General features: G+C 31.8%; 3 protein-coding genes across 7 annotated transcripts; 1 reads left to right on the forward strand and 2 right to left on the reverse strand.

Moving 5' to 3' along the window:
* LOC122855042 (homeobox protein 2-like) lies at positions 1-27,111 on the reverse strand. 3 transcript variants are annotated; one of them, XR_006374033.1, is made up of 9 exons: positions 27,085-27,111; positions 25,737-25,738; positions 5,194-6,493; positions 4,910-5,099; positions 4,515-4,693; positions 3,764-4,017; positions 3,456-3,687; positions 557-3,388; positions 1-447 (listed from the first exon to the last, which is right to left on the reverse strand). XR_006374033.1 is itself a non-coding variant. In XM_044156160.1 (8 exons), the coding sequence occupies exons 3-8, from the start codon at positions 5,518-5,520 to the stop codon at positions 731-733; spliced, it is 3,837 nt and encodes a 1,278-aa protein (XP_044012095.1). In that variant the 5' UTR covers positions 5,521-6,493; positions 25,737-25,738; positions 27,085-27,111; the 3' UTR covers positions 2-730. The 3 variants fall into 3 exon arrangements, 2 of the variants coding, with proteins under 2 accessions (XP_044012095.1, XP_044012094.1); XM_044156160.1 differs by having other exon boundaries at positions 2-3,388; positions 3,456-3,684; XM_044156159.1 differs by having other exon boundaries at positions 2-3,388.
* On the forward strand, positions 15,187-19,364 carry LOC122855043 (type II inositol 1,4,5-trisphosphate 5-phosphatase). 3 transcript variants are annotated; one of them, XM_044156161.1, is made up of 9 exons: positions 15,187-15,601; positions 15,685-15,865; positions 15,949-16,083; positions 16,163-16,275; positions 16,350-17,879; positions 17,942-18,132; positions 18,183-18,324; positions 18,405-18,516; positions 18,596-19,364. In XM_044156161.1, exons 1-9 carry the CDS (start codon positions 15,536-15,538, stop codon positions 18,751-18,753), a joined length of 2,628 nt encoding a protein of 875 aa, XP_044012096.1. In that variant the 5' UTR covers positions 15,187-15,535; the 3' UTR covers positions 18,754-19,364. The 3 variants fall into 3 exon arrangements, with proteins under 3 accessions (XP_044012096.1, XP_044012097.1, XP_044012098.1); XM_044156162.1 differs by having other exon boundaries at positions 17,942-18,119; positions 18,197-18,324; XM_044156163.1 differs by lacking the exon at positions 15,949-16,083.
* On the reverse strand, positions 19,436-22,036 carry LOC122855045 (importin subunit alpha). Its single transcript, XM_044156164.1, has 3 exons — positions 21,694-22,036; positions 20,189-21,589; positions 19,436-20,119 (listed from the first exon to the last, which is right to left on the reverse strand). The coding sequence occupies exons 1-3, from the start codon at positions 21,754-21,756 to the stop codon at positions 20,030-20,032; spliced, it is 1,554 nt and encodes a 517-aa protein (XP_044012099.1). The 5' UTR covers positions 21,757-22,036; the 3' UTR covers positions 19,436-20,029.
* Positions 27,112-27,378: the final 267 nt, after the last annotated feature.

Raw genomic sequence — 27,378 nt, forward strand, 5'->3', positions numbered from 1 at the left:
TTATTAATCAACATTTTATTGAAACATGACTATGCAATAATGAATACACAATTCCTCAATTTTTTTACTACTGATTATAGTTTCCAATTATTTTGTTATTAATAATTATTAATTATCAATTGTCAACTGTCAATTTAAAACTCATAAATTCACAGCTAATTAAATTAATACGTTTGAATATTTTTTGATCTTTGATTGGCTGTGGCCATTCAAGCCGCCATTAAAATTTATTGGGCAGTAGTTTTTCAGTCGGTATATCAACCGATATTTTCGAGACGATATTCCGAAAGTGATATCGAATATCCGATATTTGACGCTTATCATATCGAAATATATCGTCGATATCGAGCAAAAATATCGGGTCCTTCAATATATCGTCTGATATCGCACATCCCTTAAATAAAGTGCGTTTTACAAGCGGAAGTTAGCTTGTCGTGAGTTTGAGCCCTTAAATATTATGTATATCAATATCAGTCAAACCTGGATAGCTATTCTCGACATAATTATCCCCTCAGTTATCCCCGGTGACAGGGATAACTATTTTGTGGAAATTTACCTTAATTTATGGCTTTATTTGTATCTTCTTCAATGGTTTCCATCAAACGACTATATCGCTTTCGAGCATTTTCATGTTATCCCCGGTACAGGGGATAATTATGTCGAGAATAGCTATCCTGGTCAAACCCGTCAAATGGTCTTCAGTCTTTAACGTTGTTGCATCTGTTGAAAATTACTGTGGAAAATTTCTCCATGTACTAGCAGTATTATGTTGAACCCAAATACTACCTGGTAAATTTTTCTTGACCAAATTATGATTTGCATTACTAGTCCAGCATGAATTTTTCAACAAATGTTGATTAACCATGCTATTTTTGTGCCAATTTTGTTGCGATGAATTTGTGTTGATTAATGGTGGAATTGATTGTTTATTTTTTAATGAGCCAGCACATTCAACTTGTTGGTTTTTGTTTCTAGACCAATTAGCTTGTTGAGTTGAATTTTGGAAACGATCCTTATCAACATTAACCGCATCATCAGCCCAAGGATCTCTAGCATCTTCTGGTAAATCATTCCAATCTTCTCTTTCATTATTTTGATTCCAATTTCTCGATATATTCTGTTGTTCCAATCTCGATCTGTTATCATCAGATTTATTATTATTTGATTCAATCCAAGAATCATCACGTAAATTATTTGTGTATTTAACAAATGATTCGTTATCGTGTACACCCCAACTGTCAATACTACTTTTTCCATTCAGTACAGGATCATTCCATCGGTTATCAAACATATTTGATGATACTAGTTTATCATTTACAACATTAGCTTGATTTTTATTAATCCGTAAATCATCATTACGAAAATTATTTAAATCAATCCGTTTTGTTCTATCCCAATTTAACATTGATTGTGGACACTTTTGTTTTTGCCAATCATCATGTTTTTCAATAGCACCTCGACTTGGTATATCCCAATCATCAATCAATTCCACTGGCGATGATGATAATCTTCTTTGTTGTATTAACGGTTTTAATGCTTGGCCACTAGTTTGCATTGTATTTTCATAATTCTGACGTGTATTTGAGTTTGAAAGACGTTGACATGATTGTTTTCTTGGTGGTGATGAATTAAGCCGTGAAAGTGTTACTTTTTTTTGCATATCATCAACACATAATGGACGAAACGATGATGTTGACGATGATAAAGACAGTTGTTGGTAAAACCTTTCACGTGAATAGTGTCTTCTATGCAGTGACATTAGTCGTCGTGATGAGGGCGATGGTACCCGAGGATGTGGCGGTGACAATAATGAACGTCTTGGTTGTGTCATAATAGAACGACTCGGTGGTGAAACTTTTCGACAACGTGCTAAAACAACTGGTCGGCTAGAAGAGGAAACTACTGAACGATGGAGTGGGGATAAAATTCGACGTTTTGATGGTGATAAATGAGTATCAATCCAACTTGGTGATGCTGGTTTACGTGATACACCAACTGATAATGGCCAATTATCGGGAGTTTTTTCATCGGTTTGTTGTTTATTACTTTGATATCGATAATGATCATTATCACGTGTTTCATTCAAAACCAAATAACGCTCATTTGGCATTACTTGATTTGGTTCCGCAATTTGTATATTATTATATTTTTTATAATTATTACGTGATTCTAAAAATTGGTGATTTGGTGTCATAATAACGAAATTTTTATTACTTTTTTCATGTACGATGCTACCTTTTAATGTTGTATTATTAAAATCGATATTAGTTATATTATCTGGTGGTGCAATACGATCCCACACGGAACGTGATAGTTGCAATTGTACTTTATTAATTTTATCAATAGCTATATTATTTAAATCATCTTGATTAATAACTGGGTTTTTTAATTCTTCAATTGTATTTTCAAGTATCTGTTTCTGTATTTGAAATGTTTGTATTAAATCATCATCAATATGTATGTTATTTGACAAACGTGAACGTAAGTCTGAATTATTACCCCGTTTATGGGATAGATTTGTTGTTGATGTTGATGATGGGTCATTATGTTTCGTTGTTTTATTATTAATGCATTTATTTCTATGTTTTTTTGGTGATAATGAGCGATGTGAATCAATCCGTGATCTTTTTCTCGATCGTATCGTTCGATTTGTTAGATTTTTTTGTTGATTTATTTTATTATTAGCAGTAAAATCACAATTTTTAATATTATATCTATCATGGTGAAATGGATTTTTAACAAGTTTTGTTATTTCAACAATGTCATCTTTAGCAGTTTTAGTCGATATTGATTTATCAACAATTTTCTTTTTATTATCATCATTGATTTTTTTGTTATCATCTTTATTATTAAATTTACCTATTTTTGGTAAAATTAATGATTTTTCAGATGTCTGAATATTTTTTTCTGATGAAAAATTTTCAATTGATTTTGTTGAACTTGATTGATCATTAAAGGGGCGTAATAGTTTATGCATAATACGACGTTCCATCAATATTGCAACTTCGAAAAATTGTCCGTTAGGCATTGTATCAACAATTAATGCACGTATTGGTATAAATGGATTTCCGTGAACATCGTCTGCTGGTTTTATTAATTCCATTATTGCACGTATTGATTGTTTGGCCATTGTTGTTATCATAACGACTTTACGTAATGTTGATATTTTACGTAATCCCATCAATATTTCAATGTCCCTTCCAACTTTTGTATTTGCATTAACAATTGCTGATGATTTACAATTTCTCATTGACGTTGCTATTCTACCAATTGCTTCATTTGATGGTCCAGTTATAAATTTTGCATTTTTTATTTTATTTAATTCAGATGTTATTTCAGCTTCTTCAATTTCTGATAATGAATCGTATCCTATGACTTTTTCACATTTCTAAAAACAATTTCAATATTCATGTTAGATTTTGTCGATTTTCATTTTATAAATAGTGGATACTTACTGATGCAATCATGAGACATATTAAGCCAAGACCACAACCAATTTCAACAAGCGTTATTTTATCATTTGGTGCTAATAATTCATCAACAGCTTGACCAAGTAATTCAGCACCAACAGTACTTGATGAAAAATTTGTTTTTGGTGGTAATTGAATTTTCAAACCACCAACCGTTTCATCAAGAGCTTCGGAACCAAGTAAAAATATTGTTGTTGTTAATGTTAAATTATTACTACTGGAAAAACAAAAAGCCGTTATTATTTTGATATAATTGAAGAAAATTTGTTTTTATGACAAATCTTTTTTCTTACGTATTTGTTATTGATTTGCAGTACAAAGATTTAACGTTACAATCTTTTCCGACGTCAGTATCATATAATCTTTTTAATCCATCCATTGATGAATTACTGACCTCTTTGCCAGTTGCAAATAGTAATAATTCTTTTTTACTATTAGCACGTACCAATAAAAATAACCATTGATTTTTTTGATCATCACAATGTGTTATTTCATCATTAGTTTGATCTTTTAATGGTAAAAACCCATTGATGAAATCTTCAAACATCTGTTTATTAAAACAATGTTTAACTCAATGTTTTAAATAATCTTCTAACGGTTGTCTTTATATTGACCAAATTCAAGGATTTATACAAGAAACAGATGAAACGATATATTGCATTCGAATTTTTCATAGTACTTATCTTCGTTTATTAATTAAAGCAAATAAAAAGTATATTAACCCAAACTATTTTTTTTATTGTTATATTGTGATAAGTTTTCACGTTTTTAAAAAGAAAATTATTATTTTTAGCTGAAAACACAATTGAAGTAATCAAAAATCATATAAATTGATTTCTGAATCTGTAATTATTTTTGTGAATAGATTTTTTTGTTTGAACGTTCTACTAAAATATTTCATCAGTTTATTTTATTTTAAAAATCCCAACAACTTTATATGTCTGCTTCTTGTATTTTTGAATACGTTCAATATTATTAATTTGTTATTATTAATTTAATTTAATTTGTTTTCTAAAGTAATAAATGTTGTTAATAAAAATATACCTTTGCAGCGCGCATGACAAATGGCGGATACGATTTAAATATGTTATTTGCATTAACAACCGAGTCTTCACTTGGGCCCAATCTCCAAACTGTTTTGATAATTGTTTTATTATTTACAGTTATATTGGTATTTTGACGACCCAATTTGCATTCTGATGATTCATCGAGTTTTCTTATGCCTAAATATTTTGAATCATCGTTTCAAATAATTTGAATAAAACAATGAGAAATTGAAATTTTTTTATAAAGTTCTAAATTTTGTTTTGTATAAATAAACTAAGGATTAAGCATATCAGATGAAGATGAAGGAGAAAGGAATTTTTTTTTAATGAACTTTATGAAACTAATCAATTAATTGTAATTTTTTTATGATATAAAACAAATGAAGAACTTACAAACAAATTTCCAACGATTAGTTTGAGCACGTTCTGGAGGGCATTGCTTTGGTGGTTCAATTTTACAAACAGAATCACCTGTTGTTGCTTCAACACGTTTTAACCAGTTCTCGTAAATTGGATAACTTTTGTACAATACTCTTGCTAGTTTCGTAAATTTCTTTTTAACAACTTTAACTTTTGCATTAAGCTAGAAGAAATTTTAAAAAATATGCAATTAACAATGGTCTACATTTGAAAGGACAAAAATTTTTTTGAATAAAAAAATTTACTTAAAAACTTACTCGTTCTTGATAAATTTCTTGAGGGGATTTGTTTATTTTCCTTCGAGTATCATCTTTTTTTTTTGATAACGATGGAAGAGTTATGAAATCAGGAGATTTTTCAGGCTCTTCCAAGACAGTAATATCGGGATTATCATCTCTTACACTTAGCTCCTGTTTATCATCAACCTGACTCGACGAAAACTTATTGATATTTTCCACTTGAATAACATTGTTGTCATTTGACACATTCAAAAATTTATTTTCTCTTTTATTTTTATAATCCAATACAGTTATCGCATTATTCCATGTTTCAACATTTCCGTTATTAATTTCTTCATTGCCCATACTTAACTCAGATACTTCACATGAAAATGAAATATTTTTTGGAATGTCTTTTATTTCTAAATAAAAACTGATTTGATAAATGTTGACAAATAATAAATACTAGGTTACGTTAGACATAAAGTTTTATTGTTTCTAGTCAACGTTAATTAGTTTGCAAACTTGTTATGAGTGTAAAGAACTGGAATTGTTATTAGCTGATAACTCACTCGTTTTACTACTCATAATTTCGATTACCAACGTTAATATGATTATAAAATGTGAGGACAATCAATCCACAAACAATCCACAACTGTTCACAAGCAAGGTCTGTAGGGGTGCGTTCCGTAGAGGACCGCGGTCTACCAAAAATAGGCGTGGTTTATCATGGTGAATTTAATTTCGTTGTAGTGTCAGCACTGCTATGTATTAGAAAACGTAAACAAACATAAGCAAACGTAAACACCGAAAAATATGATTAACGAATTATAAAGAAAAAAATAATTTGGCATCAAAAAAAAAATTGTCAATTAAAATAGTCGGTGTATATTGTTGTTATCTCAATTATTTAGCCTGTAAATTGTATTTCTTTTCAAAGTTAATGCTTCAAAACCTATCATAACTCAAATGTAAGGTTAGGACAGCACTTATATTTTTGTTATCTTTCAAGATCTTAAACTGGCTGATGTTGCTGTTCATTTTCAACAAAAACAACAATTACTACCGACATCAGTCAATAGATAATGTGTTTGAAGTGGAATTTTTCTTTTCATTTTGTTAACTGTTATTAACAAATTTATTGTTTTAATAATTTTATTCAGTACAAAATTCAGTAAGCACCACATCCACAACATTAACAATACATACATAGAAAGGTGTAAAAAAAAGTATACATGAGACTGGTTATTTTTTAGGGATTCCTAGGGAGATTTTTAATTTTTATGGATCCACTCTGATTATGGCCAAAAAGGACCGCGGTCCCCCTACGGAACGCACCCTAGATTAATAGACGGCTGGAATAAGGGGTGCGTTCCGTGGCTATCCAGTCCGTACGAACTTCAAAATGGCAACGAAAAAAATGAAAATTCTAATAATGTTAAAAGTTACTATGATACATCACTATAGCCAAAGAGAAGGCCAGAGATTTATAATAACTTAAAATATTAAGTATTAGTATTTTTTTCAGGTTTAAGTTGACAAAGTTTCTATTTAATCATTTTAAATCTGTCGAATAAATTGGCTAACGTCAAATTTGATCAGATATTTTCAAATGAAAAAAATCAGATCTACCACAACAAAGGATCAAAATATTTCCAAACTCCGCCATTTTGAAGTTCGTACGGACTGGATAGCCACGGAACGCTCCCAAGGTCGTCGCACAAGCATCAAACATGGCCGACTTTTAGGCGCGCATTATTTAAACCATCTTTATAGCTTACATCTGGTCTATTACAGAAACAGTATACAACAAGAAGTTAACACGTAATTTTTTTCAATTAATAATTAATTAAATATTCTGAAAAATTGACAAAGTTATCAGACAGTTTAATATAAATAGTTGTAAAAAAGTGAAACAAAAGAAGAAGAATAATATAATTTTTTCTTTTTCAATATAAAAATAAAATAATCGAATACAATTTTTTATCTGACAACAAAATATATTTTTCTGGCTTTAGTAGGCTTTTGCCTGTCGCATACTATAAATAAGTGAATAAAATAACTCAATTAAAAGGTTTTTTAAAAATGGACAATTTTCCGAATACATTAAGAAGCTTGTTAAACTTGTTTTTAATTTTTTCTCGTTGTCTTTCTGACAGTATCCTTTTTTCTTATTCAACTCGTAATTCGCAGTCTAAACTAATATTTATTTTTTTTAAGCTTTCTACTTCCTAGTTTAAACTCGAAATTTCGTGGTGATAAAGACAATGTTGATTTTGAAGCATGAAATTAAATTTAATAACTCCTTCATTATATTTTTTTATTATTTCTGCTTGTAATTCATCAGCAAGAATTGATACTAAATGATCCTTATCCAAGTTTACTAGTGGCAATTCAATCTGCTGCTCATCACTTGGTAAACATTTGGTATTATTAGACTTTGCTAACTTGAATAAACTCTTTTTGTTGTCAGTGGTATATTTATCTATGATTACATCAAGCAATGGTCTGGAAAAGGATTCACCTAAGTTTGTTGTTGACAACTGCTTTAGTGATTCACATGAAGTCTAATTAACATCATGTTCTAAAAAAAAAATAACTATTAATATTTTTTTATCAAGACAACTTTAATATAAGTTAAAATTCAATGTTTATTCTTACTCACGTCACTTGTATTTTGGTGAATTTTACTTAAGGAGGTTATGCAGCTATCACTCTTTTTTTTTTTAAATATAATGAGAATGTTCTGAAATTTTGTACACAGCACCCGTATTCACAGGGCATTACAATTTAGGGCTTTTTTCATCCACCGGTGGCGCTTGTGGAGCTTTTATATGTAAAATCTATATAAAAAAAATTTTATAAGCGCCATCAGTGGCAAAAAGAAGCCCTAAATTGTATAAAATTTGCCCTGAGAATACGGGTGCAGGGAGACCTTTTCATTCTGAATACAACGGTATAATTATTTTCTTATGTTGATCGGTTAAATTTTTTGTAATTAATTATTGAAAATAATATTTAACATTGGCTCTTATGGAGATTTCAACCATTTTTTTCGGATAGAAAAAATGATGAAAAAGTCTTGAAAAAAATCACACATATACAAGAAACCGAGTTTTATTAATTGCGCGAAAAGTTTTCATATGTTGATCGGTCAATTATTGAGAAATTAATTATAAACTTTACAAAAATTAGATGTGGCAACGTATGGCATGTTCAAACACACACACATACTCGCAATCCCATATATTGTATACGGAGCGCAGGCGCTTTTCACTTTATTTTTCTACAGTGTAGCCGGATTTCAGTTTTGTCTGTGACGTCAGAAGCGCCCCGCAACACCCGCAATGAATTTGTGCATAACCTCCTTAAAAAATCTATCAAAACATCACCAAACAAAGTTGGTACTGCATTTGGTTTTAATTTTTTTTGAGCCATCCTGACGATGTTGTTCATATTGAGATTCATTATGTTGGATCTTTATAAATATATCTGTAAATATCAATATTTTTTAACTAGTAAAATAATAATTTTGATCAGGAAAAAGAAAATCATGTGAAGAAATAATCTTACCTCACATAACGTTGAGCATGGTTTTATTTGGCTCACACCAGCACCAGTAGATCATTTTCGACGATGATCTAAATCTCTGGGGGAAGCAACCGATCGCACAACGTTGACGTACAATATTTATTCAATAAATAAATGATTAAATTTTGATGTTGAAATTTTTTTGACATGCCATACACTGTTTGTTTACATTGTGTGGTGAACATTAGGAGTGGGGAATAGCATCAAACATGGCTGACCGCGCATGCGCACTGAGTCATGCGACGACCTTATCCCAGCCGTCTATTACTAGGTGCGTTCTTTCGTCAATTTTTTGTTGACGCATCATGACCGCGCATTTGCGCAAAAGCTGAAAAAGCACGTAAGTTTTTAATTGTTTGTAAGTGTGAGTAACGCACACATGTATACTTTAAAAATTTTACTTGATTCTACGACTTTTGCGCAAATGCGCGAATTGACAACGCTACCTGAACCTTCAGTCCAATTCACAGGGCATTACAATTTAGGGCTTTTTTCCTCCACTGGCGGCGCTTGTGAAGCTTTTGTATGTAAAATCTATATAAAAAAAATTTTACAAGCGCCATCAGCGGCAAAAAATAGCCCTAAATTGTAAAATACCCTGTGGACTACAAGCTGGCTCTAATTTAGGGCTTTTTTCCTCCACTGACGGCGCTTGTGAAGCTTTTGTATATAAAATCTATATAAAAAAACTTTTACAAGCGCCATCAGCGGCAAAAAATAGCCCTAAATTGTAAAAAATTTGCCCTGTGAATTGGACTGCTGGTTCACAAGCTAATAAAATTTCACTCTAAGAGTAATAAGCTATAATTTTATTGATATGTAGTTGTTTGTTAATAGGTGTGTTCGTTCACTTTTCACACCGAGCGTATGCACGGAGCGTATGCAAGGAAGCGCTAGCGTTTTGCGGTCATTTGAAGAAACTTTAGCAACTAAATTTTACTATTTATTTATTGCTATTCGTTTTTTCCAGTTCTTTCGCTCTCTTTCATTATTATTAATTGGTAATTTGTTCTTGCGTCTGAGAAAAAATTATTAAATTAACAAAATAAACACAATGACTAAAAATAACGAATGTTTTAGTAAATTTTAGTTACTAAAGTTTCTTCAAATGACCGCAAAACTCTAGCGCTTCCTTGCATACGCTCCGTGCATACGCTCGGTGTGAATAGTGAACGAACACACCTAATGTCTATCAGTGATGGGTAAATGGTCGATTTTTGAGGTTTCTTACACTTACAGTAAGATACTGTAAGATACTGTAAGAAACTGTAAGATACCTGAGACGCCATTTTTGAACATTCTTACTGACTGTCGACTCGACAATTAGCTGTCATTGCTCGATATATGTTGGTACATGTATTTTATTTATTAAATAAATATATAAGATATCAAGGAAAAGCAGTGGCTAAGAAAAGATGTAGCTCGGAAATTAATGTTGCCAAACAATTATGTTTTAAGGAAGTAATGTTGCTTGAAACAGAATTTTTTTGGCAACTGTAATTCCTTAGCTACATCTTTTCTACTACTCTTGAATTTATTATTTTTAAAAAATAAATTTACATGTATTTTATTCATAAAATAAATAAAAATGTCCAAGGAAAAGCACAAGGAAAAGCAGTAGCTACAGCTTATAAGGAAAAGATGCGTAGCTGAGGAATTACAGTTGCTTAAAAAATAATTCCTTATACCCACTCTAGCAACTGTAAATCCTTAGCTCCATCTTTTCCTTAGCTACTGCTTGTTCTTGGGATTTTTATTTATTTAATAAATAAATGACTTGTATTTATCGATAAAAAAAAAAAACTGTGGCATGAAGATTCCACTAAAAAATCATAGGAGGCACTGGGAACGCAGTGTAAGATACCTCGATGTATGAAATTAATGATGTAAGATACAGTATCTTACATGGGTAAGATACCTCGATGTATGAAATTATTATGTAAGATACAGTATCTTACATGGGTAAGATACCATGTAAGATAGCAAGGTATCTTACCTACCCAACACTGGCAATTACAACAAGTAAATTCTCTTTTTATTTCAGTTTGATATAAACATTGAACAATTATCCATCTAATAATTGGAAGCTAAAATAAATAATGTCATGTGCCAGTACTGCCACTACAAGAAACAGCTTTTTCCTATAAAATTTTGGCCGGTATTACAGGGCGAAATTGCAAAACGAAAAAAAATTTTTTATTAAAGGAATGCACCCATTGCTTCTCCTTGATATCTTATATATTTATTTAATAAATAAAATACATGTACCAACATATATCGAGCAATGACAGCTAATTGTCGAGTCGACAGTCAGTAAGAATGTTCAAAAATGGCGTCTCAGGTATCCTACAGTTTCTTACAGTATCTTACAGTATCTTACTGTAAGTGTAAGAAACCTCAAAAATCGAGCATTTACCCATCACTGGTAATTGCTTGTTATTGTCACATAGGTTGTACAGGATATTATCGTAAATGTTCAAAGTCTGGAATATGGAATAGAGAATTTTATCACTTTTGTCGTTGTTTCTGTTTCTAGTTTTTAGTCGGTATTACAGGGCGAAATGGCAAAACGAAAAAAAAAATTTTTATTAAAGGAATGCACCCAGTGGATGCATTCCTTTAATAAAAAATTTTTTTTCGTTTATTTCTATATGGCTTACAACCTATAGGAAAAAGCTGTTTCGTGTAGTGGCAGTACTGGCACATGACATTATTTTTTTTGGCTTCCAATTATTAGATGGATAACTGTTCAATGTTTATATCAAACTGAAATAAATAAAAAATTGACTTGTTGTGATTGTTTGTTATTGTCACATAGGCCGTACCACACATTATCGTAAACTGTAAAGCCTGGAATATTGCATAGAGAAATTTATCACTTTTGTCGTTGTTTCTTTTTCTAGTTTTTAGTCGGTATTACAGGGCGAAATTGCAAAACGGAAAAAAAATTTTTTATTAAAGGAATGCACCCAGTGGCTAAGAAAAGATATAGCTCAGAAATTAATGTTGCTTGAAACAGAATTTTTTTGGCAACCTTAATTCCTTAGCTACATCTTTTCCTTAGCTACTGCTTTTCCTTGAACATTTTTATTTATTTTATGAATAAAATACATGTAAATTTATTTTTTAAAAATACAAATGTCCAAGGAAAAGCAGTAGCTAAGGAAAAGATGTAGCTAAGGAATTAAGGTTGCCAAAGAATTATATTTTAAGCAACATTATTTCCTTGAAACATAATTCTTTGGCAACCTCAATTCCTTAGCTACATCTTTTCCTCAGCTACTGCTTTTCCTTGGACATTTGTATTTTTAAAAAATAAATTTACATGTATTTTATTCATAAAATAAATAAAAATGTCCAAGGAAAAGCAGTAGCTAATAGGAAAAGATGCATGGCTAAGGAATTACAGTTGCTCAAAAAATAATTCCTTATACCCACTGCAGCAACTGTAATTCCTTAGCTCCATCTTTTCCTTAGCTACTGCTTGTTCTTGGGATTTTTATTTATTTAATAAATAAATGACATGTATTTATCGAATAAAAAAAAAATTGTGGCATGAAGGTTCCACTAAAAAATCATAGGAGGCGCTGGGAACGCGGTGTAAGATACCTCGATGTATGAAACCAATGATGTAAGATACAGTATCTTACATGGTATCTTACCTACCCAACACTGGATTTCACATAGAAAAGCTTCACAAACGCCACCATTGGAAAAAAAACGCCCCAATGAGAACATCCTCAGCATTCCAATTCACAGGGCAAATTTTTTACAATTTAGGGCTTTTTTTACCGCTGATGGCGCTTGTAAAAATTTTTTTTATATAGATTTTACATACAAAAGCTTCACAAGCGCCGTGAGTGGTGGAAAAAAGCCCTAAATTGTAATGCCCTGTGAATTGGACTGCTGAATGCGGGTGCTGATTTTATTAACTCTTTGGCTGCGTTCTTTGGCAGCGTTCTCTCGTCAATTTTTTTTTAGCGCATCATGACCACGCATTTGCGCAAAGGTGAAAAAGCACGTGAGTTTTCAAATGTTTGTAAGTGTGTAGGTGCTTTCTTTTGTGTATTTATTTTTTTACACTTGCACATGCGCCTGTCATGCAAACTTGGGGAGCGTTCCGTGGCTATCCAGTCCGTACGAACTTCAAAATGGCGGAGTTTGGAAATATTTTGATCCTTTGTTGTGGTAGATCTGATTTTTTTCATTTGAAAATATCTGATCAAATTTGACGTTAGCCAATTTATTCGACAGATTTGAAATAATTAAATAGAAACTCTGTCAACTTAAACCTGAAAAAAATAGTAATACTTAATATATTTTAAGTTATTATAAATCTCTGGCCTTCTCTTTGGCTATAGTGATGTATCATAGTAACTTTTAACATTATTAGAATTTTCATTCTTTTCGTCGCCATTTTGAAGTTCGTACGGACTGGATAGCCACGGAACGCACCCTTGATGAAAGAACAGTGGCGTCAAACAAATAATTCTTGAAAAATAAAAATTGAAACATGGCTGATCCAGCCTTTCATGTCCTACGCGCACGCGTGTAAATAAACAGGAAAAAAAATTAATACACAAAAGAAAGCACCTTGTGTAACGCACACATATATACTTTAAAATTTTTACTTGAATGCTCTACTTCTGCGCAACTGCGCGGTCAGAATGCGTGAAAAAAAACTGGCCAAAGGCAGTGCTGGCACATGACATTATTTTTTTTGGCTTCCAATTATTAGATGGATAATTGTTCAATGTTTATATCAAACTGAAATAAATAGAAAATTGACTTGTTGTGATTGTTTGTTATTGTCACCATATATTTAATACTACTATATTGCGCATCGCCTATGCTTTCCCATAAGTGGAACGCTGGTTCCTCAAACGGTGCAGACAATCTCTCTGTCGCAGTCCTTGGAAGATTTAGGCAATGACAAGAGTGGGGATTCGGCAGAACTCGACTTACATGCATGCGCAATGAATTTGTGTGCGTATTATTTCTGTTTTTAAATATATGATGCATATAATATTACTATTAACATGTTTCTTTATTTTTAAAATATTCTTTTAAAATATTGATAAATAAACGTAATTAATAAAAATGAATTCGGTCAGACTATTGTTTATTTATACACAGCTAATCTCACGTATGAGGAAACCTGTATATGTGTTGTGCTATTCCGAGTTCTGTCGAATCCCCACTCTTGTCATTGCTTAAATCTTCCAAGGACTGCAACAGAGAGATTGTCTGCACCGTTTGAGGAACCAGCAAAATCGAGCTCCATGCGCAATATAGTAGTATTAAATATATGATTGTCACATAGCTCGTACCACACATTATCGTAAACTGTAAAGCCTGGAATATTGCATAGAGAAATTTATCACTTTTGTCGTTGTTTCTGTTTCTAGTTTTTAGTCGGTATTACAGTGCGAAATTGCAAAACGAAAAAAAATTTTTTATTAAAGGAATGCACCCATGGCATATATTTAATACTACTATATTGCGCATGGGGCTCGATTTTGCTGGTTCCTCAAACGGTGCAGACAATCTCTCTGTTGCAGTCCTTGGAAGATTTAAGCAATGACAAGAGTGGGGATTCGACAGAACTCGGAATAGCACAACACATATACAGGTTTCCTCATACGTGAGATTAGCTGTGTATAAATAAACAATAGTCTGACCGAATTCATTTTTATTAATTACGTTTATTTATCAATATTTTAAAAGAATATTTTAAAAATAAAGAAACATGTTAATAGTAATATTATATGCATCATATATTTAAAAACAGAAATAATACGCACACAAATTCATTGCGCATGCATGTAAGTCGAGTTCTGCCGAATCCCCACTCTTGTCATTGCCTAAATCTTCCAAGGACTGCGACAGAGAGATTGTCTGCACCGTTTGAGGAACCAGCGTTCCACTTATGGGAAAGCATAGGCGATGCGCAATATAGTAGTATTAAATATATGACCCATGGTCCATGGACTGCTGTGAATCACTGTGAATTGGACTGCCGTACAAACTAGCTGTGTTCGATGGTCGTCTCGGCTCTGCACCCGTATTCAGAGGATGTTCTCATTAGGGCTTTTTTTTTCCGATGGTGGCGCTTGTGAACTTTTTATATAGATTTTACTGGATTTTACATGGAAAAGCTTCACAAGCGCCACCATCAATGAAACATCCTGGCTCTGGAGTCTGAATATCACCCACGGCTCATTTATGGCGCTAGCGACGTACGGTTGTTTGAAGAACTACAAAGGCACAAAATCTCAATACAGGTGCCTATCTATATCATCACTGTAAATAAACAATATTTATTGGGGCATTAATACAGTGATGATATAGATAAGCACCTGTATTGAGATTTTGTGCCTTTGTAGTTCTTCAAACAACCGTACGTCGCTAGCGCCATAAGTGAGCCGTAAGTGAGACGGAACTGAGCCGAGACGACCGTCGACCATCGAACACAGCTACTATCTATAAGTCTATAACGTGCCAATATCGATTATCGACATCGTTCTTTTATGGCTGGTTGAGTTTGTTGCTGTTAAACAATAAAAAACATAAATAATGAAAAATAATTATTATACCAATACAAAACATTTAAATTTTCTTATTTATTGTATACTACATGAAAAGGCAATCTTTTTCAATTTCTGTAAATAAGACATAAATAAACAACAGTCTGACCACGAAAAAGAATTGAAATACTTTACTAAATTATTAATAATATTTGATTGTATTTGATAATTGAATCACGAAACTGTCTGTTAGCAAAATACAAATGGCTTCTTATGAACAAATGTCAATTGTTCAATCAAAGTTTACATCTGGTGAAACAGTTGAAACCGTATCCTTTTTTTTTTTTTTTTTCAATCAATGTTATCTTTAAATATACATTACTCTTGCCGAATCCTTAATATTGTTATAAAGACGATGAATGTTTTTTTATTAGAAGGAAGAATAAAAGAACCAAGATTATTAACGCTTGTGAAGAAAAGTCAAGCACACGCGTTGGTTTTGTTATTAACATCAATAAATCCACCACAATTTTCCAGCGATTTGACAATTGAACGTGTCTTACCAATTGATCAAGATCTTAAATGTGATATCGGTAAGAAAAAGTATAACGTTCTTTATTCACATGCATTGCATTTACTATAAAATATTAACTTACGTATATCTTTAATTTTAAAGACCCTGGTGTACAAATGGGAGAAGACCGTGATTTGTACTTAAACATTTCAACGAAAAAACAAAAATTAGTTTTTGAAATACAGTCTGATACTGTAACGAGATTAAAAGTTTCCGAAATATTTCGTGCTATTGAATGTAAAGTCACAAAAATTTACTTCTTACTTTTATTTCCAAATTTCAAGTACTTAAAATAATCAATAATTACTTTTTATAGCCTATCAAAAAAACAAAAATCCATCATCAAACTATTTTTGGATCCAGAAATTAACTGGAAGCACGAGAAGTTTGGAGCCAGCTTATGGTGACGGAAATGACCATGTTGATCTAGTAAATAAATTATCAGACGTTTCATTTCGAAGTAAAATTTGATTTCTTCAATTGTCCTTTTTTTTTATTAACAGTTGGTGGATTTAGAGTCACCAGATTTAATTGTACCAAGTCGAGGCATAGCAACCGGAAAAATACCAATCGCAGCACGTGAATCGGTAGTTCGTTATCAAATGAACTGTAAAAAAGATGACTATACTTTTACCGAGACGTTTAGAATTTTCATTGGTACTTGGAACGTGAATGGTCAGCCACCATCAAACGTCGTTCTTGAAGACTGGCTAAGCAACGACACTACCCCACCAGATCTATATGCAATTGGATTTCAAGAATTAGACTTAAGCAAAGAAGCATTCTTATTCAATGACACACCCCGTGAAGAAGAGTGGCGTCAAGTTGTCAGTAAATCTCTTCACAAAAAAGGAAACTATAAGCAAATTGCTCTTGTTCGTCTGGTCGGTATGATGCTTATTATTTACTCTCAAAACTCTCATTCATATTTCATAAAAAATGTAACAGTTGACACTGTTGGAACCGGGATAATGGGTAAACTTGGCAATAAGGGAGGCGTCGCTGTCAGCCTTTTGATTCATAACACTTCAATTTGCTTTGTCAATGCTCATCTTGCCGCTCATAATGAAGAATATGATCGACGAAATCAAGACTACACAGATATTTGTTCAAGATTATCATTTACAAATGCAACATCACAAAAAAATTTAAAGGATCACGATCAAATATATTGGCTTGGTGATTTAAATTATCGGATTAGTGAAATGGATGTTATTGTTGCTAAACAATACATTACTTCTGATAATTACAAACCGGTACTTCAAAATGATCAACTTGGTCAACAAAAATTGCTTGGTAAAATATTCCACGGTTTTCATGAAGCTGAGATAACATTTAAGCCAACTTACAAATATGATCCAGGCACCGACAATTGGGATTCAAGTGAAAAAAATCGTTCACCAGCATGGTGTGATCGTGTGTTATGGAAAGGCGATAATATTACATCAATAGGATATAGAAGTCATCCTGGATTACGTATATCTGACCACAAGCCGGTCAGTGGTATATTCGATTCGCAAATTCGTGTTATCGACATGATAAAATACCGTAAAATCCATGAGGAATTAATGAAAAAACTAGACAAATTGGAAAATGAATTTTTGCCCCAGGTCATGGTTGATACGAATGAGATAATATTTGATGTTTTAAAATTTCTCGAACGAAGTTACAAAGAACTCATAATCGCAAATACTGGACAAGTGCCAGTACAGTTTGAATTTATAAAAAAATTAGACAATACTAATTATTGTAAAGACTGGTTGAGTATCAAACCATTTACTGGATTCATAAAACCTGGTGAAAAATGTGATGTTCAATTGGAAGTATTTGTTGATAAAAAATCAGCATGTAAATTAAATTCTGGTGAGGATACAGTGTATGATATATTGGTGTTGCATCTTGAGGGAGGAAAGGATATATTTATAACTGTTACGGGTAATTATGAAAGAAGTTGTTTCGGCTCGTCGATAGAAGCATTGGTACATATACCAGTTCCGATTAGGGAAATACCGGTCGGAAGGATCATAGAGCTGGTTCGTTAAAGAAACATTATAAATTATATGACAACTTTTTTTACATTTTTACGTTTGATTAGGAAAATAATAAAAATCCATCAGATGAACCGTATTCCGTACCTAAGGAAATATGGTTGTTGGTTGATAGATTGTATCGGCACGGTACAAAAACACCTGGACTCTTTGAAACACCTGGTTTACATAGTGAGATCACTGCCCTTCGAGATTGGCTAGATATTGGAAGCCCGGATCCCATGCGTATCCTTTTTAAGTAATTTTTTTTTGTTTTTTAAATTAGTAAATTTAATTTTCTCAATAAAGTTTTTATGGTATAGCTGGTAGTGTTCATTCGGTTGCTGAATCATTGCTTTTGCTTTTGGAATCAACAGCTGAACCATTAGTACCATATAATTTGCACAGTGTTTGTTTTTCTGCTGCTGTTAATTATATACAATGTAAACAGGTAAACTATTTTTTATTATGTGAGGCTATTCTTACCCATTTCGAGTTTTCATGGGTATTTATTTAATTTTTTTTTTACAGTTAGTGATGCAATTGCCGGAAATTCGAAGGACAGTTTTTCTCTATATTTCGTCATTTTTGCAAGAGCTTTTGAATCATTCTCAAGACAATGGTCTAGACGCAAAAACACTCGGTACGTTTTAATAAAAAACAATTCTATAAGTAACATCTCATTCAGGATTTTGAAAATAATTTTTTTATGCATGTTATAGCAACATTATTTGGCTCAATATTTTTACGTGATCCACCAAGAAGTCGGGAAGATCGGAGTCAAAGAAACCGCACAACGCAAGCAGCATTTGACAGAAAAAAAGCGGCTTTCGTTTATCATTTTTTAGTCAATGATCAAAGTGATTTCCTTGGTCGGTAAATATATATAGATAAAGTTTTTCAACAACCTCGTATTTTACCACGGAAATTAATATGCAATAATAGTTATTAATATGCAGCATTTTGACAAAATCAGTAAATAAAAAGTGCCAGGATGACAATACTAATTATCAAATTTATATCTCTTAACAAATTCAGTCAATCAATTTGACTTAAAAAATGGTAAAAGCAAAAATTCTTCAATATCAGTCGTTTAAGTATTTACATGTATATTATTAAAAAACACGAAACTTCTCAAGATAACCTTGTATTTTTATAGTCATATCTAATAAACAATTTGAAACACCTCGCAAAGAGAAAGTAATAATCTTGTGAAATCATTGTGCAAAAGTGAAATATAAGGTTGATTCCGAGTCGCATTCGCATACAAGTATTATATAGAGTCTTGATGAGCACATATACTGTAACGTTATATTTTGTTTGAACGGATACAACTATAGTCGTATACGTTTAAGTACTTTACAAGCGATGTTTATATCGTACAATAATAGAATGTATGCTTAACTATGTTCATTTGTGTGTATCGCTCTTAAAACGTTAATTGTTTTAAAAATGGCAATTATTTATCACTAACTTTTTTTTTCAAAAAAACTACAAATTAATAATAAATTCAAAATTTTCTACCAAAAAATAAAAATGTGCGGTTCACTTTTTCTCATGTATAATAGTTTTCGACATTTATTATCTCAGAAAATCCATGGGAAAAAAAATTGACAGTGTAGATATAATTATTTTATTCAAAAAATAAGATTATGAAAAAAAAATCATATCAAAAATTCAATTCTTCGAAAACGATATCAATACAGGATTTTTTAAATTGACACATTTCTGTTTAAGTGTTTAATATTTCTAGTCATGTACTCTCAATGAATAAGTGGAGAAAACCTCTTGGGTATCAAAAGTTTATTACAAATTAATACATAGTGAAAAAAATATTAAACAAAGAGCATATAGAAATTGTTATGAAACAAAATAATTAAATATGTATTGAACTTGCAGAATCACATATTTTCAAAAAAAAAAAAAAAGAAAAAAAAATTGAACCGTTGTATGCAAATTGAAGGTTTGGCGTAAAAGAATAATTATAGTAATAAAAATCGTAAAAAAAACTAACTAAAAAAATTGGTAACATATTTTTTTTCAAACGATTCAATAACAATATTATGTATGCATGATAAAAATCAAACTTGATGATTGATACGCAAAGGCTGATTTAAAGATTACATTTATGATCTCTTTTATGGAAAATATCAATGTTAAAATTGGAAACCTCCTTGCTGATCTGTAGCTTGAAACTCAAGTTGTCCATCGACAGCTGTTGGTACAAGGTGATTATTTATGTCATCCTTTAATAGAGATAAATATAAATTAATATTAAAGAAAAAAAAAACTACAATCAACTACTATCAACTTACTCCTTCGGAAAAAAATTTATCAATAATACCAACGGCTTTTTGATAAATTTTTTCATTTTCATGATGTTGAAGTGCTTCCAGTTTATCAAGCCCACCACATTCTTCAATAGCAACAGCAACCCGTTCAAGTTCACCCATTTTATCAGCAGCAGTCAAGATATTAACAATACCATCGAGTACAACTGATATAGTTTTACCATCATTTGTATCCAATAAGTTACAATATGGTTCCAAAACGCCAGCTTGTATTAATGCAACAAGTTGTGGTACATCACCACCAGATGTCAAATTAGTAACAGCCCATGCTGATTCTTTTTGTGATTTAAAATCACCATTTTTTAATACATTAACAAGTGGTGATAATATTTGTGCATCAATTACTTTTTGTATTTGTTGTGGATTTCCAGCAGTTATATTACTGATTGTCCATGCTGCTTCTTTGACAATATTTGAACGACCATTGACTAATAGACCTCGTAATGCATCTAAACCACCAGCTTGTATTATTGCATCAGTTTGAGTATCATTACCAGTAACAATATTACCAACTGTTCTCAGGGCTGGTGTTAAAACCAAATATTCTTGTGATCTTAATAAATGAACAAGTTTTGGTACAACGCCAGCATCGACAATCGTTTGTATTTTATCATTGGTACCATCACTTAAATACGATAACGCCCAGCACGTATCAGCCAACATATCATTATCATCAGCGTCGAGTAAACGTGTTAAACATGGTAATGCAATTTTGACTGATTCAAATGATGGTGGTGGATTTTTATTTCTGCATAAATTTGATATTGTCCATATGATATTACGTTTAAATGATAGTGGTGCTTCTGGTTTTATAAGATTAATCAATAATGGCAATGCACCATTCTCAAGTACACAATCACGTGTTTGTGGACCATCACCAGCTATATTACCAAGTGCCCATACTGCTTGTTCGGCAACATTTGATGCTGGTGATTTCAATAATTCGATAAATTTTGGTATTGCACCACTGTTAACAACAATCATTGTTTGTTCACTAGTACCAGATGCAACGTTAGTTAATGCCCATGATGATTCAAATTGTAATGCTGGATTCCAATGATTATCTAAAAATTGTATGCAACGTGGCACAATACCTTTATGAATCATTGAATCAATCGGTGGATGTTTTTCACGACTCAACATTTTTCTGCATGCTTGCGTCGCTTGTAATTGAATTGTCTCATCACTGCAATTCATGCCACTGATAATGTCATCAATTGGCATTATTGGTGGTGAAGACGGCTCGTTATCAGATTTATTTAAATCTTCCGTATTAATTTCAAGATTACGACGTTTTAAAATTTGCTCGTCACGTTTTGCTTTTCTCAATTCTACTGATACTTCATTACGACGTCTGCGTGCATCCTAATTAATAAGAAATTGTTTTTCATTTAGTGAAAAAATCTAAACTGTTCGAACAATTAGTTTAGAACCTATTTTATTTTATTTTTTTTTTTTTTGGTACTTACATCAGACTTCATGTTGTTTTTGAATTTTGCCAAACGGCTTGCGTGGCTCGTTTCTCCTGGCATTTTTTTTTATTTATCAAAAACCGCAAAACTAAATACAAAAAACAATTAAATACTAATTTATTGCTGAACGGTTAATAACTACTTATTTAACACACCGATTTTTCAATTTATTCACGTAAGTAATTACTGAAACGCAAATTTTTGTATCGACTGAAAATTTTATTTTCTAAATGAGACAGAATGGCTAGAATTTTCGAGGGAATATAACGAGTCCTTTGTTTGTCGGTATAAAGCGGTGTATCCACGCTATAGAAATGCTTGCAAGATCTTGCAGCAGGGATGGGCATGTATAAAACATAGATCTAGGCTGCGTTCTTCGGCCAGTTCTTTTTCACGCATTCTGACCGCGCAGTTGCGCAGAAGTAAAGGAATCTAGGGGACGTTCCAACCATGGTAGAAATATACAGGTATGTCCATGCCTAGGACGAAAATAAAAATCTTCTGCGCAGACCATTGGCGGCCATCTTGTTTGCATGTGTGTAAATCTGTGTGTCCGTCATATTATTATTGTTGTACTATATTAATTATTTATGTATGGCATGCTTAAAAGTTACATTAATCATAAATAAAAACTTTAAAAATATTATTTGATAATTCTACGTATTAATAGATGTTGCAAAACAATTAGAAATTGAACTTTTACCTTTTCACAAAAAAACAATTTGGAAAAATAAAAGAAATTTTTACATATTTAGTTAACAAACTAGAAGTTTGGATAAAAAGAACAATATAAATATTGCACTGGATGCAATACAATGTTTGGTACATACTTGTACGTACATTTGACTCAGAGTTTTTAATAAGTAAATTATAGAAGATAAAAAAAAAAAAAAAAAGCAAAATAAGTTAAAAAAAATATGTAACAAAACTTAATATGTATTTTATTTTTTATTTTTTATATAATTAATCATGTGTTTATGTATTTTTATTATTTTAATCTTCTATTGAAATCATCTTTAATATGTATTTTAATTTATGATTTAAATAAAGTCGCGCCACTTTAGCCAATATGGCAACCGGTGGTCAGCACTTCTTATTGGCTTAAAAAAACGTATGCGCATGGACCTACCTGTATATTTCTACCATGGTTCCAACAATCAATAAGTGCTTTCTTTTGTGTATTTATTTTTTTACACTTTAATGCGCATGATCATGCACATGCGCCTGTCATGCAAACTTGTTGAGAGAACAGTGGGGTCGAACGAATAATTTTTCAAAAATAAGAATTAAAACATGGCTGATCCAGCCCCTCATGTCTTGCGCTGTTGCAAACTGACTTTTTGCTGACTGCGCATTCGATTGCGCATGCGCGAAAATAAACAGGAAAAAAATAAATACACAAAAGAAAGTACCTACTGGCGTCAAACAAATAATTCTTGAAAAATAAAAATTGAAACATGGCTGATCCAGCCCCTCATGTCCTACGCTGTTGCAAACTGACTTTTTGCTGACTGCGCATTTGATTGCGCATGCGTGTAAATAAACAGGAAAAAAAATAAACACCCAAAAGAAAGCACCTACTCGGAAATCCGGACCGGCGCAGTAGATGAAAAAATATAGTGATAAAATAAACTTAAAAGTAACTAGAGATAAGTTACTGTAGATATTGTAAGCAACAAAAACAGCCATATTGCATATGCCATTTACTTTTGTTACTTATTACAGTTGTGAAAAGTATTTTTATAATTATTATTAATAATTAAACAATAATAATTTATTGTTTTGTGCCTATAAAATACATGAACAAAAAATCATGTCTACCACAACAAAATATCAAAAAATTTCTATGATCACAATCCCCCCAGTAAAATTTTTAAAGTATATATGTGTGCGTTACACACACTTACAAACATTTGAAAACTCACGTGCTTTTTCATCTTTGCGCAAATGCGTGGTCATGATTCGCTAAAAAAAAATTGACGAAAGAACACTGCCATAAGGTGTGTTCGTTCACTATTCACATCGAGCGTACGCACGGAGCGTATGCAAGGAAGCGCTAGAGTCGTGCGGTCATTTGAAGAAATTTTAGTAACTAAAATTTACTATTTATTTATTGTTATTTGTTTTTTCTAGCTCTTTCGTTCTCTTTATTCATGGAGTTTAACAAGGAGGGTAATTTGTGACGTCACACTGTGTATTGGCATAGGGAGCTGTTGAAGCTCACGGAATGGAGCAAGTCAGTACGTTTTTCTGCTGGTGATGACGCTAGTGGGACGAGTGCCCAAAGTCACATGTTGTTTTTGTTTATATATTTTTGTTTTTTTGTGTAGCTCAGTTAGAGTGGTTAGAGTAATGTCTTACATAACTTCATTATGTAAAAAAATAATACAACTACATAATAGGTACATTATTTATTTAACAAATAAAATTAAAGCAATTTATTTTAATAAAATAAACACCAAGGACAAGCAGTGTCTAATGGAAAAAGATAAAGCTAAGGAATTAATGTTGCTTACCATATAGTTTCTTTATAGTCACATCAATTCTTTAGCTTCATCTTTTTCTTAGCTACTGTTTTCCTTTGGTATTTTTTTTATGATAATGAATTACTTTAATGTTAAATAAATAATTTTTCATAAAAAGATCATTCCAAATAAATTCTATTTCAATTGCATGTGATGCAAATGTTGACATAAAAAATAATAATAGTCCAATTGAAGTATTGAAAAAAAAAACAAAAATGTTTATGATGACATTAATGGACAGTGTTGGGTAGGTAAGATACCTCGGTATCTTACATGGGTAAGATACCATGTAAGATACTGTATCTTACATCATTGGTTTCATACATTGAGGTATCTTCCACTGCGTTCCCAGCGCCTCCTATGATTTTTAGTGGAACCTTCATGCCACAATTTTTTTTTTATTCGATAAATACATGTCATTTATTTATTAAATAAATAAAATTTCCAAGAACAAGCAGTAGCTAAGGAAAAGATGGAGCTAAGGAATTACAGATGCTGCAGTGGGTATAAGGAATCATTTTTTGAGCAACTGTAATTCCTTAGCCACGGATCTTTTCCTTAGCTACTGCTTTTCCTTGGACATTTTTATTTATTTTATGAATAAAATACATGTAAATTTATTTTTTTAAAATACAAATCTCCAAGGAAAAGCAGTAGCTGAGGAAAAAATGTAGCTAAGGAATATTAAGGTTGCCAAAGAATTATATTTTAAACCACATTATTTTTTTTAAGCATAATTCTTTGGCAACCTCAATTCCGTAGTCAAAATTGTGATGATGAAATTAAAACAATTTTTAAGGAAATGATGGTGCCACAAAATAAACCTGATGTCAGACAATCATCTGAGCAAGTTGTAGCACTCATTACAAAGAAGAAGAACAAAACAACTCAAAACATAGTCTCCATTGACAAGATTATTGATACTAAAATATTATCAGTCTTAATTTTTCTTCCTTTCATTGTTATTCTTAAATATAATATGGAATCTACAGGTGTCGTTAATATTATTATACCCAATCATTATTTTTTATATTTCTTTTTATTTTCAATATTTATCATTAAAATTTTTTTTTTTCAACTCTAGTTCTATATGGGTTACTCAAATATTATATTTTTTTTGTTGATAACAATTTATTTATTTATATTAATTTATTGTTTATATTATTAATAATCAATTATATTAAACATCGAAATAAGTCTCTGATTTTGGACCTATCACGAAGCTTTAAATTTTGCGCATGCGCGTCGATGCCCCACCCCCGTTTGGTTTTAAACCGGTTATTAACCGTTAATAACAGTTATTAACCATCAAAAAAATAAATAACCGGCTAATTAACAGCTCTAAAAAATGTAGCTAAGAAAAAGATGTAGCTAAAGAATTAATGTTGCCAAAGAATTATGTTTTAAGGAAATAATGTTGCTTTTTGAAAAAAACCAGAAACTTAGAAAAAATAACGAAGTTCCCCCGCCGGGAATCGAACCCGGGTCTTTTGCTTTCCGGGCAAACGCCTTGACCACTAGACCACAGGGCTTCTTATCTTTTCTAAGTTTCATCAAGTTAACTCCGACGTCCTTCTATGCGTCAATTCATTTTTTGTCAACTGTAATTCCTTACCCAGTTAAAAAAATTTCATGGAAACCGGAAAAAAGTCAAATACACATCAAATGCTCATAGATATTATTATTATTCTATGAGCATTTGATGTGTATTTGACGCTTTTTCGTGGTTTCTGTGAGATTTTTAAAACTGGGTAGCTACATCTTTCCTTAGCTACTGCTTGTCTTCGGGATTTTTATTTATTTAATGAATAAAATACATGTAATTCTATTTTTAAAAAATAAAAATGAACAAGGAAAAGCAGTAGCTAAGGAAAAGATGTGGCTGAGGAATTAATGTTGCTTAAAACATAATTTTTCTGGTCACATTAATTCCTTAGCTACATCTTTTCCTTAGCTACTGCTTTTCCTTGGACATTTTCACTTTTTAAAATGAATAACATGTATTTTTTTTGTTTAATGAATACGCGACTAAGGACAAGCAGTAGCTAAAAAAAATTATATGGTTGAAATTCGAGTTACTGAAAAATCACGTGGGTTTTATCCGTTTTATCCTGTTTTGAACGTTTTATCCATGGATAATTGTAAACAACTCAAAAACTCTCAATATTCCTATCCCTGTCTTGCGGCAAGATCTTTCATCACTAGATAATTACTAGAATTTTGGGACTAGAAAATCAGTCTTTAAAAGCCTTGCAAAGCGGTGTCTTCAGCACCAGTATTCACAGGGCAAATTTTATACAATTTAGAGCTTTTTTTTGCCGCTGATGGTGCTTGTAAACATTTTTTTTATATAGATTTTACATACAAAAGCTTCACAAGCGCCGTGAGTGGTGAAAAAAACCCCAAAATAGTAATGCCTTGTGAATTGGACTGCAGTCTCCACGCTACAAAACGGTGTCTCCACGCTACAGAAATCTCAAGCAAGTTCTTGCAGCAAGGTCTTGCCCGAAAAAAATGAAACATGGGGTGCATTCCTTCAATAAAAAATTTTTTTTCGCTCTGCAATTTCGCCCTGTAATACCGACAAATAGCTAGAAACAGAAACAATGACAAAAGTGATATAATTTATCGGGTGCATTTCTTTAATAAAAATTTTTTTTTCGTTTTGCGATGTCACCCTGTAATACCGACTAAAAACTAGAAACAGAAACAACGACAAAAGTGATAAAATTCACTATTCCATATCCCAGACTTTACAGTTTACGATAATGTGTGGTACGAGCTATGTGACAATAACAAACAATCACAACATGTCACTTTTCTATTTATTTCAGTTTGATATAAACAAGAAGACTAGAAATACAGCAGTCCAATTCACAGGGCAAATTTTTTACAATTTAGGGCTTTTTTTTGCCGCTAATGGCACTTGTAAAGATTTTTTTTATATATATTTTACATATAAAAGCTTCACAAGCACCGTGAGTGGTGAAAAAAAGCCCTAAATTGTAATGCCCTGTGAATTGGACTGTAGGAGGACGAACTTGCCTCAAAAAACCGTTCCGCTATATGGTCGCCGCATAATTGAGGGGCGCTAGTAGTACCATGGTAACGTGCGCGACTTGTATCGCTTTTTTTTTACACTGCGCACAATACAAAC

This window comes from Aphidius gifuensis, linkage group LG4 (genome assembly GCF_014905175.1).
Source record: "Aphidius gifuensis isolate YNYX2018 linkage group LG4, ASM1490517v1, whole genome shotgun sequence".
Classification (NCBI taxonomy): Eukaryota; Metazoa; Arthropoda; class Insecta; order Hymenoptera; family Braconidae; genus Aphidius; species Aphidius gifuensis.